The sequence below is a fragment of the Somniosus microcephalus genome, chromosome 20 (genome assembly GCF_052327205.1).
Source record: "Somniosus microcephalus isolate GS21.2 chromosome 20, FLI_Smic_1.0, whole genome shotgun sequence".
NCBI classification, from domain to species: domain Eukaryota; kingdom Metazoa; phylum Chordata; class Chondrichthyes; order Squaliformes; family Somniosidae; genus Somniosus; species Somniosus microcephalus.
Window position 1 is genome coordinate 64,547,872 of NC_141006.1, and position 12,901 is coordinate 64,560,772.

At 48.0% G+C, this 12,901-nt stretch overlaps 1 protein-coding gene across 4 annotated transcripts in view; it reads left to right on the plus strand.

Annotated features, from left to right (window-relative positions):
* Window positions 1–12,901, plus strand: part of LOC147103353 (glutathione hydrolase 1 proenzyme-like) — a 74,569-nt gene that overhangs the window by 16,618 nt on the left and 45,050 nt on the right. For all 4 annotated transcript variants that reach the window (XM_085962850.1, XM_085962849.1, XM_085962852.1 and 1 more), the window contains 3 exons: window positions 90–220; window positions 4,232–4,300; window positions 12,377–12,569. In XM_085962850.1, coding sequence (XP_085818976.1) covers window positions 90–220; window positions 4,232–4,300; window positions 12,377–12,569 — 393 coding nt within the window. The remainder of the gene's footprint in view (window positions 1–89; window positions 221–4,231; window positions 4,301–12,376; window positions 12,570–12,901) is intronic.

Genomic DNA, 12,901 nt, shown 5'->3' on the forward strand with positions numbered 1-12,901 from the left:
CCTTCTTCTTTGCTGTATGATTCTATGTGCCAGGTGTTCTGCTTTTGGACTTTTTCATTTCTGTATTCCGGGGCTTTGCTTTGTTCCAGGGACATGATGAAGTGGAATGGATCAGTGGTCGATGCAGCCATTGCAGCGCTGCTCTGTGTTGGGCTGGTGAATGCACACAGTATGGGCATTGGAGGAGGCCTGATCCTCACCATCTATAATGCATCAACAGGTTAACCTTATCCTCAATTGAATACTTCTTGTTTTTTGATTCTTGCGTGCGAATTTTTTAGCCAATCTGAATTAGAAATTAGAAATGGAGGAACACTGTGCCAAGAAACTGCTTTGCTTTTAACTTCTTTCTTTCCTCCCTTCCTCCCATCCTTCCTTCCTTCCTTTCTTTTCTTTCTTTCTTTCCATGGCACAACAGAAAGGGTTTAATGTTTTTCATGCACTGGGATGGGGTAACTCAGCAGATTTTGCCTCTCATGTCATATAAACTAGTATTGTGATTGCATCTCCATATATGGTATTAAAATAGCACTGGCAAGGAATGTACCTGATAATGTATCATTCAAATTTTTGACTTATCTACATTCTATATCTGTGTGTGTGTGAGAGAGAGACACCTGTACCTCCAAAGAGAGCTTTGGTTATTGGAGGTTACTGCCTCAGCTCATAAGAACATAAGAACATAAGAAATAGGAGCAGGAGTAGGCCAATCGGCCCCTCGAGCCCGCTCCGCCATTCAATAAGATCATGGCTGATCTGATCCTAACCGCCAATCTACTATCACAGAACTATCTCCTGAATCTAACAGAATTAGACACATGAAATAGGAGCAGGATCAGGCTACACGGCCCCTGGGCCCGCTCCGCTACCCACAGGGCCATGACCGATCCGAACCTAGACTCATGTCCAAATTCCTGCCCGCTCCCCGTAACCCTTAATTCCCTTTACTTCTAGGAAACTGTCTATTTCTGTTTTAAATTTATGTAATGATGTAGCTTCTACAGCTTTTTGGGGCAGCATATTCCATGGACCTACCACCCTCTGAGTGAAGTAGTTCCTCCTCATCTCAGTTTTGAAAGAGCAGCCCCTTATTCTAAGACTATGCCCCCTAGTTCTAGTTTCACCCATCATCGGGAACATCCTCCCTGCATCCACCCGATCCAACCCCTTCACAATCTTATATGTTTCAATAAGATCGCCTCTCATTCTTCTGAACTCCAATGAGTAGAGTCCCAAGCTACTCAACCTCTCCTCATATGTCCATCCCCTCATCCCCGGGATTAACCGAGTGAACCTTCTTTGTACTGACTCGAGAGCAAGTATGTCTTTTCTTAAGTATGGACACCAAAACTGTATGCAGTATTCCAGGTGCGGTCTCACCAATACCTTGTACAACTGAAGCAATACCTCCCTATTTTTATATTCTATCCTCCTAGCAATGAAAGCCAACATTCCATTGGCCTTCTTAATCACTTGCTGCACCTGCATACTAACTTTTTGAGTTTCGTGCACCAGGACCCCCAAATCCCTTTGTACTTCAGTACTTTCCAGTTTCTTGCCATTAAGATAATAACTTGCTCTACGATTTTTCCTGCCAAAGTGCATAACCTCACACTTTCCAGTATTGTATTCCATCTGCCAAATCTCTGCCCATTTACTTAGCCTGTCTATGTCCCCTTGCAGGTTTTTTATGTCCTCCTCACTCACTACTTTCCCTCCCATCTTAGTATCATCTGCAAACTTTGATATGTTACACTCGGTCCCCTCCTCCAAATCGTTAATATAGATTGTAAAGAGTTGGGGACCCAGCACTGACCCCTGCGGAACACCACTAGTTACTGATTGCCAGTCTGAGAATGAACCATTTATCCCAACTCTCTGCCTTCTGTTAGATAGCCAATCCTCTATCCATGCCAGAATATTACCCCCAATCCCGTGATTTTTTATCTTAAGCAATAATCTTTTGTGTGGCACCTTGTCAAATGCCTTTTGGAAGTCTAAATACACTACGTCCATTGGTTCCCCTTTATCCACCCTATATGTTACTTCCTCAAAGAACTCCAGCAAATTTGTCAAACATGACTTCCCCTTCATAAAACCATGCTGACTTTGTCCTATTAAATTATGATTATCCAAATGTCCTGTTACTGTCTCCTTAATAATGGACTCCAACATTTTACCTAACACAGATGTTAGGCTAACCGGTCTATAGTTTCCAGCCTTCTGTCTACTGCCCTTTTTAAATAAGGGTGTTACATTAGCAGTTTTCCAGTCTGCCGGGACCTTTGCTGAGTCCAGGGAGTTTTGGAAAATTATTACCAATGCATCCACAATCCCTACCGCCACTTCCCTCAAGACCCTAGGATGTAAGCCATCAGGTCCAGGTGATTTATCCACCTTGAGTCCCATTATTTTACCGAGTACCACTTCCTTAGTGATTTTGATCGTGTTTAGCTCCTCCCCCGCTATAGCCCCCTGTTGCTGCTGCTGAAACCCTCATTCATGCCTGTGTTACCTCTAGACTTAACTATTCCAATGTATTCCTGGCCGGCCTCCCACATTCTACCCTCTGTAAACTTCAGGTCATCCAACACTCTGCTGCCCTAACTCGCACCAAGTCCCGTTCGCCCATCACCCTTGTGCTCGCTGACCTACATTGGCTCCTGGTTAAGCAACGCCTCGATTTTAAAATTCTCATCCTTGTTTTCAAATCCCTCAATGGCCTCGCCCCTCCCTATCTCTGTAAGCTCCTCCAGCCCCACAACCCTCTGAGATCTCTGCACTCCTCCAATTCTGGCCTCTTGAGCATCCCTGATTTTCATCGCTCCACCTTTGGCGGCCGTGCCTTCAGCTGCCTGGGCCCCAAGCTCTGGAATTCCCTCCCTAAACCTCTCCACCGCTCTGCCTCTCCCTCCTTTAAGATACTCCTTAAAACCTACCTCTTCCATGCCCTAATACCTCCTTATGTGGCTAGGTGTCAAACTTTGTTTGATAATGTTCCTGTGAAGCGCCATTTTACTACGTTAAAGGCGCTATATTAATAGAAGTTGTTGTTGTTGTTGGAGTCACGGCCTTGCCTCTGGCCCTTGAGCTCATTTCCCCTTCGATAACTGATTGTACGGTTCAGGTGGCCCAGCTTATAAAAATACATTTGTGGACTACCTTATCACATCTCACCGGGAATTATGTTGAATGATTGCTGTGACTGTTGATACGTAGGAAAACAGAAAGATCCCAGAACCATCACATTAAAGGCACTATATAAATGCAAGTTGTTCAGATGAATGAGCAGTTTCTCTATTCTTGCTGGTGCTGGTTGAGGGTGGAGTAATGGCTAGGACACACTGCTACATCTACCTGAACAAATGGTTTTAACATCTCTGGTGGACACCTCCCATAGTGCAGGAGTCACTCAGTGCTCCACTGGAGAGTTCGCTTAATTTAAATGCTCAAATCCTGGAGTGGGGCTTAAGCTGACTCAAGGTGGGAGTGTTGCCAACTGAGTCAAGCTGACAATGCAATTTATTTTTGGTGGAACGCATAAGAACATAAGAAATAGGAGCAGGAGTCGGCCATTCAGCTCCTCGAGCCTGCTCCGCCAGTCAATAAGATCATGGCTGATCTTCTACCTCAGCTCCACCTTCCCACACAATCCCCATATCCCTCGATTCCCTTAGTATCCAAAAATCTATCGCTCTCAGTCTTGAATATACTCAACGACTCAGCCTCCACAACCCTCTGGGGCAGAGAATTCCAAAGATTCACCACCCTCTGAGTGAAGAAATTTCTCCTCATCTCAGTCCTAAATGGCCGACCCCTTATTCTGAGACTGTGACCCCTGGTTCTAGACTCCCCAGCCAGGGGAAACATCCTCCCTGCATCTACCCTGTCAAGCCCCTTAAGAATTTTGTATGTTTCAAAGAGATCGCCTCTCATTCTTCTAAACTGTAAGGAATACAGGCCTAGTCGACCCAATCTCTCCTCATAGGACAATCCCCTCCTCCCAGGAATCAGACTGGTGAACCTTCATTGTACATGGAGCATTGCAGAAAGCAGCAGTGTAAATGACAATTGCCCAGACAGTCTGACTCTCCCAGCAGATGGAGGAAGTTAGGTGACAAGAAGCAAAAGAAAGGAACCTAAATGGGGAAATACCATGGAAATGTATAAAAAGGATAAAAGTCACAAAGAGATCCAATTCAACTGTTAATAATGCCATGTTTCTCTTCAGGAAAGGTTGAAATTATTAATTCAAGAGAAGTGGCTCCAGAGCAAGAAAGCACCAGGAACTTGGAAACAGGTAATCAAGAGGATTCAAGACTGAGGCAATGCCAGACCATAACTGTCTTGGTAATAGCAAAATGGGCACGTCTTTGGAATGCAACAGAACTAAATACCATTTTGAATCATGAAGTTCTCAAAAAATCAAGTGTTGGCTTACACTTATTTGTAAAATACTAGACAAAATATATTCACAAGCCTTAATTCTACCAAGCATTTACTGGCGCTCAAACATTCCTACAGACTAACTGTTCAACAGGTTCTGTTCACGGGAGTGTGTCAATATTTGCTGGGGGCGGGACTGTGTCAGTATTTGTGGAGAGGGAGGGAGTGTCAGTATTTGCCGGGGGGGGGGGGTGTTAATATCTGGTGGGGCAGCAGTGTGTCAATATTTGCGGGGGGGCGGGAGTGTGTCAGTATTTGTGGGGGGTGGGAGTGTGTCAGTATTTGTGGGGGGTGGGAGTGTGTCAATATTTGGGGGGGCGGGAGTGTGTCAGTATTTGTGGGGGGGCGGGAGTGTGTCAGTATTTGTGGGGGGAGGGAGTGTGTCAGTATTTGTGGGGGGGCGGGAGTGTGTCAGTATTTGTGGGGGGTGGGAGTGTGTCAATATTTGGGGGGGGCGGGAGTGTGTCAATATTTGTGGGAGGGCGGGAGAGTGTCAATATTTGGGGGGGCGGGAGCGTGTCAATACTTGTGGGGGGTGGGGGCGTGTCAGTATTTGTGGGGGGGGAGTGTCAATATTTGGGGGGAGCATGTCAGTATTTGTGGGGGGGAGTGTGTCAATATTTGTGGGGGGAGTGTGTCAGTATTTGTGGGGGGGGGAGTGTGTCAATATTTGTGGGGGGGCGGGAGTGTCAATATTTGTGGGGGGGGAGTGTGTCAATATTTGTGGGGGCGGGAGTGTGTCAATATTTGTGGGGGGCAGTGTGTCAATATTTGTGGGGGGAGGGAGTGTGTCAATATTTGTGGGGGGGAGTGTGTCAATATTTGTGGGGGGTGAGTGTGTCAATATTTGTGTGGGGGGTGTCAATATTTGTGGGGGGAGGGAGTGTGTCAATATTTGTGGGGGGGAGTGTGTCAATATTTGTGGGGGGTGAGTGTGTCAATATTTGTGGGGGGGTGGGAGTGTGTCAATATTTGTGGGGGGGAGCGTGTCAATATTTGTGGGGGCGGGAGTGTGTCAATATTTGTGGGGGGGAGTGTGTCAATATTTGTGGGGGGGTGGGAGTGTGTCAATATTTGTGGGGGGGTGGGAGTGTGTCAATTTTTGTGGGGGGTGGTGTGTCAATATTTGGGGGGAGTGTGTCAATATTTGGGGGGGAGTGTGTCAGTATTTGTGGGGGGGAGTGTGTCAATATTTGTGGGGGGGTGTGTCAATATTTGTGGGGGGGATGTGTCAGTATTTGTGGGGGGGCAGGAGTCTGTCAATATTTGTGGGGGGGAGTGTGTCAATATTTGTGGGGGGGAGTGTGTCAATATTTGTGTGGGGGGTGTCAATATTTGTGGGGGGAGGGAGTGTGTCAATATTTGTGGGGGGGAGTGTGTCAATATTTGTGGGGGGTGAGTGTGTCAATATTTGTGTGGGGGGTGTCAATATTTGTGGGGGGAGGGAGTGTGTCAATATTTGTGGGGGGGAGTGTGTCAATATTTGTGGGGGGTGAGTGTGTCAATATTTGTGGGGGGGTGGGAGTGTGTCAATATTTGGGGGGGAGTGTGTCAATATTTGGGGGGGTAACCTTAGCAGCACACTATGTTACAGCTTGCCATAAACAGAGGGACAACCACTAAATATAAGAAAAGAGTATATACAAATTATATGAATGTATATTTATACACTCAGGGATATATCTGTTTGTACACTGTATGGATAGATCTGTATTTTTGTGTACAACCATGAATGTTTTTCGATGCTTTGGCAACATAAGATGTACCTTGTCATGCCAATAAAGCGGTTTGAATTGAATTGAATTGAATTGAGTGTGTCAGTATTTGTGGGGGGGGAGTGTGTCAATATTTGTGGGGGGGAGTGTGTCAATATTTGTGGGGGGAGGGAGTGTGTCAATATTTGTGGGGGGGAATGTGTCAGTATTTGTGGGGGGCAGGAGTCTGTCAATATTTGTGGGGGGAGGGAGTGTGTCAATATTTGTGGGGGGAGTGTGTCAATATTTGTGGGGGGGTGTGTGTCAATATTTGGGGGGGAGGGAGTGTGTCAATATTTGTGGGGGGGAGTGTGTCAGTATTTGTGGGGGGTGGGAGTGTGTCAGTATTTGTGGGGGGTGGGAGTGTGTCAATATTTGGGGGGGCGGGAATGTGTCAATATTTGTGGGAGGGCGGGAGAGTGTCAATATTTGGGGGGGCGGGAGCGTGTCAATATTTGCGGGGGCGGGAGCGTGTCAGTATTTGTGGGGGGGCGGGAGTGTGTCAATATTTGGTGGGGCGGGAGCGTGTCAATATTTGTGGGGGGGTGGGGGCGTGTCAGTATTTGTGGGGGGGTGGGAGTGTGTCAATATTTGGGGGGGAGCGTGTCAGTATTTGTGGGGGGGAGTGTGTCAATATTTGTGGGGGGGGAAGTGTGTCAATATTTGTGGGGGGGCGGGAGTGTGTCAATATTTGTGGGGGGGCGGGAGTGTGTCAATATTTGTGGGGGGGGAGTGTGTCAATATTTGTGGGGGCGGGAGTGTGTCAATATTTGTGGGGGGTGAGTGTGTCTATTTGTGGGGGGGTGGGAGTCAATATTTGGGGGGGTAACCTTAGCAGCACACTATGTTACAGCTTGCCATAAACAGAGGGACAACCACTAAATATAAGAAAAGAGTATATACAAATTATATGAATGTATATTTATACACTCAGGGATATATCTGTTTGTACACTGTATGGATAGATCTGTATTTTTGTGTACAACCATGAATGTTTTTCGATGCTTTGGCAACATAAGATGTACCTTGTCATGCCAATAAAGCGGTTTGAATTGAATTGAATTGAATTGAGTGTGTCAGTATTTGTGGGGGGGGAGTGTGTCAATATTTGTGGGGGGGAGTGTGTCAATATTTGTGGGGGGAGGGAGTGTGTCAATATTTGTGGGGGGGAATGTGTCAGTATTTGTGGGGGGGCAGGAGTCTGTCAATATTTGTGGGGGGAGGGAGTGTGTCAATATTTGTGGGGGGAGTGTGTCAATATTTGTGGGGGGGTGTGTGTCAATATTTGGGGGGGAGGGAGTGTGTCAATATTTGTGGGGGGGAGTGTGTCAGTATTTGTGGGGGGTGGGAGTGTGTCAGTATTTGTGGGGGGTGGGAGTGTGTCAGTATTTGTGGGGGGTGGGAGTGTGTCAATATTTGGGGGGCGGGAATGTGTCAATATTTGTGGGAGGGCGGGAGAGTGTCAATATTTGGGGGGGCGGGAGCATGTCAATATTTGCGGGGGCGGGAGCGTGTCAGTATTTGTGGGGGCGCTGGAGTGTGTCAATATTTGGTGGGGCGGGAGCGTGTCAATATTTGTGGGGGGGTGGGGGCGTGTCAGTATTTGTGGGGGGGTGGGAGTGTGTCAATATTTGGGGGGAGCGTGTCAGTATTTGTGGGGGGGAGTGTGTCAATATTTGTGGGGGGGGAAGTGTGTCAATATTTGTGGGGGGGCGGGAGTGTGTCAATATTTGTGGGGGGGCGGGAGTGTGTCAATATTTGTGGGGGGGGAGTGTGTCAATATTTGTGGGGGCGGGAGTGTGTCAATATTTGTGGGGGGGGAGTGTGTCAATATTTGTGGGGGGTGGGAGTGTGTCAATATTTGTGGGGGGGTGGGAGTGTGTCAATATTTGTGGGGGGTGGTGTGTCAATATTTGGGGGGAGTGTGTCAATATTTGGGGGGGAGTGTGTCAGTATTTGTGGGGGGGGAGTGTGTCAATATTTGTGGGGGTGTGTGTCAATATTTGTGGGGGGGATGTGTCAGTATTTGTGGGGGGGCAGGAGTCTGTCAATATTTGTGGGGGGGAGTGTGTCAATATTTGTGGGGGGAGTGTGTCAATATTTGTGTGGGGGGTGTCAATATTTGTGGGGGGAGGGAGTGTGTCAATATTTGTGGGGGGGAGTGTGTCAATATTTGTGGGGGGTGAGTGTGTCAATATTTGTGGGGGGGTGGGAGTGTGTCAATATTTGGGGGGGTAACCTTAGCAGCACACTATGTTACAGCTTGCCATAAACAGAGGGACAACCACTAAATATAAGAAAAGAGTATATACAAATTATATGAATGTATATTTATACACTCAGGGATATATCTGTTTGTACACTGTATGGATAGATCTGTATTTTTGTGTACAACCATGAATGTTTTTCGATGCTTTGGCAACATAAGATGTACCTTGTCATGCCAATAAAGCGGTTTGAATTGAATTGAATTGAATTGAGTGTGTCAGTATTTGTGGGGGGGGGGGGAGTGTGTCAATATTTGTGGGGGGGAGTGTGTCAATATTTGTGGGGGGAGGGAGTGTGTCAATATTTGTGGAGGGGAATGTGTCAGTATTTGTGGGGGGGCAGGAGTCTGTCAATATTTGTGGGGGGAGGGAGTGTGTCAATATTTGTGGGGGGGAGTGTGTCAATATTTGTGGGGGGGTGTGTGTCAATATTTGGGAGGGAGGGAGTGTGTCAATATTTGTGGGGGGGAGTGTGTCAATATTTGTGGGGGGGTAGCGTGTCAATATTTGTGGGGGGGAGTGTGTCAATACTTGTGGGGGGTAGCGTGTCAATATTTGTGGGGGGGAGTGTGTCAATATTTGTGGGGGGGGAGTGTGTCAACATTTATGGGGGGAGGGAGTGTGTCAATATTTGTGGGGTGGCGGGAGTGTGTCAATATTTGTGGGGGGGAGCGTGTCAATATTTGTGGGGGGGGGCGGGAGTGTGTCAATATTTGTGGGGGGCGGGAGTGTGTCAATATTTGTGGGGGGGAGTGTGTCAATATTTGTGGGGGGGCGGGAGTGTGTCAATATTTGTGGGGGGGCGGGAGTGTGTCAATATTTGTGGTGGGGGGAGTGTGTCAATATTTGTGAGGGGGCGGGAGTGTGTCAATATTTGTGGGGGGGCGGGAGTGTGTCAATATTTGTGGGGGGGAGTGTGTCAATATTTGCGGGGGGAGTGTGTCAATATTTGTGGGGGGAGGGAGTGTGTCAATATTTGTGGGGGGGAATGTGTCAGTATTTGTGGGGGGGCAGGAGTCTGTCAATATTTGTGGGGGGAGGGAGTGTGTCAATATTTGTGGGGGGGGAGTGTGTCAATATTTGTGGGGGGGTGTGTGTCAATATTTGGAGGGGAGGGAGTGTGTCAATATTTGTGGGGGGGAGTGTGTCAATATTTGTGGGGGGGGGTAGCATGTCAATATTTGTGGGGGGGAGTGTGTCAATACTTGTGGGGGGTAGCGTGTCAATATTTGTGGGGGGGCGGGAGTGTGTCAATATTTGTGGGGGGGAGTGTGTCAATATTTGTGGGGGGGAGTGTGTCAACATTTGTGGGGGGAGGGAGTGTGTCAATATTTGTGGGGGGGCGGGAGTGTGTCAATATTTGTGGGGGGGAGCGTGTCAATATTTGTGGGGGGGGGGCGGGAGTGTGTCAATATTTGTGGGGGGGCGGGAGTGTGTCAATATTTGTGGGGGGAGTGTGTCAATATTTGTGGGGGGGGGCGGGTGTGTGTCAATATTTGTGGGGGGGGCGGGTGTGTGTCAATATTTGTGGGGGGCGGGAGTGTGTCAATATTTGTGGTGGGGGGAGTGTGTCAATATTTGTGAGGGGGCGGGAGTGTGTCAATATTTGTGGGGGGCGGGAGTGTGTCAATATTTGTGGGGGGAGTGTGTCAATATTTGTGGGGGGGAATGTGTCAATATTTGTGGGGGGGGAGTGTGTCAATATTTGTGGGGGGGAGTGTGTCAATATTTGTGGGGGGGAGTGTGTCAATATTTGTGGGGGGAGTGTGTCAATATTTGTGGGGGGGTTGTCAATATTTGTGGGGGGGGAATGTGTCAATATTTGAGGGGTGGGAGTGTCAATATTTGTGGGGGGAGTGTGTCAATATTTGTGGGGGGAGGGAGTGTGTCAATATTTGTGGGGGGAGTGTGTCAATATTTGTGGGGGGGCAGGAGTGTGTCAATATTTGTGTGGGGGTGGGAGTGTGTCAATATTTGTGGGGGGGCGGGAGTGTGTCAATATTTGTGGCAGGGGAGTGTGTCAATATTTGTGGGGGGGCAGGAGTGTGTCAATATTTGTGGGGGGGCGGGAGTGTGTCAATATTTGTGGGGGGCGGGAGTGTGTCAATATTTGTGGGGGGGAGTGTGTCAATATTTGTGGGGGGAGTGTGTCAACATTTGTGGGGGGAGGGAGTGTGTCAATGTTTGTGGGGGGGCGGGAGTGTGTCAATATTTGTGGGGGGGAGTGTGTCAATATTTGTGGGGGGCGGGAGTTTGTCAATATTTGTGGGGGGGCGGGAGTGTGTCAATATTTGTGGGGGGGAGTGTGTCAATATTTGTGGGGGGAGTGTGTCAATATTTGTGGAGGGGGGAGTGTGTCAATATTTGTGGGGGGGAATGTGTCAATATTTGTGGGGGGGAGTGTGTCAATATTTGTGAGGGGGTGTGTGTCAATATTTGTGGGGGGAATGTGTCAATATTTGTGGGGGGGAGTGTGTCAATATTTGTGGGGGGGAATGTGTCAATATTTGTGGGGGGGAGTGTGTCAATATTTGTGGGGGGGAGTGTGTCAATATTTGTGGGGGGGAGTGTGTCAATATTTGTGGGGGGAGTGTGTCAATATTTGTGGGGGGGTGTCAATATTTGTGGGGGGGGAATGTGTCAATATTTGTGGAGGGGGGGGAGTTTCAATATTTCTGGGGGGGAGTGTGTCAATATTTGTGGGGGGAGGGATGTGTGTCAATATTTGTGGGGGGGCGGGAGTGTGTCAATATTTGTGGGGGAGTGTGTCAATATTTGTGGGGGGGCAGGAGTGTGTCAATATTTGTGGGGGGGGCGGGAGTGTGTCAATATTTGTGGTGGGGGGAGTGTGTCAATATTTGTGGGGGGCGGGAGTGTGTCAATATTTGTGGGGGGGGCGGGAGTGTGTCAATGTTTGTGGTGGGGGGAGTGTGTCAATATTTGTGGGGGGGCAGGAGTGTGTCAATATTTGTGGGGGGCGGGAGTGTGTCAATATTTGTGGGGGAGGGAGTGTGTCAATATTTGTGGGGGGGAATGTGTCAGTATTTGTGGGGGGGCAGGAGTCTGTCAATATTTGTGGGGGGAGGGAGTGTGTCAATATTTGTGGGGGGAGGGAGTCAATATTTGTGGGGGCGGGAGTGTGTCAATATTTGTGGGGGAGCGGGAGTGTGTCAGTATTTGTGGTGGGGGGAGTGTGTCAATATTTGTGAGGGGGCGGGAGTGTGTCAATATTTGTGGGGGGGCGGGAGTGTGTCAATATTTGTGGGGGGGAGTGTGTCAATATTTGTGGGGGGAGTGTGTCAATATTTGTGGAGGGGGAGTGTGTCAATATTTGTGGGGGGGATTGTGTCAATATTTGTGGGGGGATTGTGTCAATATTTGTGGGGGGGGGAGTGTGTCAATATTTGTGAGGGGCGGGAGTGTGTCAATCTTTGAGGGGGGTGGGAGTGTGTCAATATTTGTGGGGGGGAGTGTGTCAATATTTGTGGGGGGAGTGTGTCAATATTTGTGGGGGGAGTCTGTCAATATTTGTGGGGGGAGTGTGTCAATATTTGTGGGGGGGCGGGAGTGTGTCAATATTAGCAGAAGTGGGGCCGGGAATGTGTCACCATTTACAGGTGACCCTCCTCTGTCTCCCTCACACAGAAACGTTTATGCATGACAGCCAGGTTAGGAATGGCATTGCTCCCAATCCAGATGTGCAAAAGGTGACTGGAAAGTTCATGTGAGTTAATGTCCACCAGCCAATGCTAGCATGGTATGCGCCTGAAGCAGCAGAGCAGCATTAGCCAGATAAAGATTTCTTCATAGCTGCATTATTCACTGACTTACTTTGTCAAAATAGTTTGAACGCTGCAGTTTTGTCCCTAAATCTCTCTCCATTTCTTTGATGTTTCCCCCATGTTGCAGGAGGGCCGTCGATTGCAGTTCCAGGTGAGATCAGAGGGTATGCACTCGCCCACCAACAGCATGGCCGGTTACCATGGAAACAGTTGTTTGAGCCATCCATTAAACTCGCAAGGAAGGGTTTTCCGGTCGGTAAGAGTCTTGCCGTAGCCCTTGAAACAAATAAAGTGCAAATAGAAGCAAGTGCTTCATTATGGTGAGAAATAGTTAAATTACAGTTAAAAATAATTGACTGCTGTTATCTAATATTTCAACTGACCAAAACTAAAATTCGGAGTGCAATTTTGATGCACATGTGTGATACCTGCAATTATGCTATGATTCGAAAATAAAGGTGGAGGTAATTCCCCGTTAGAACAATATGCTCCCAAATATGAAGCAACAGTTGAATTATCTGCTCAGATTATTTCCAATTTGTTACGCCCTGTTTGAATCTTGGTCTATTTGTGACCATCAGCACGTGTGTTGCAGGAGTTGTCACTCAGAAATGGTACTCACAAGATATATGGGGTTGCGAAAGGTCATTCA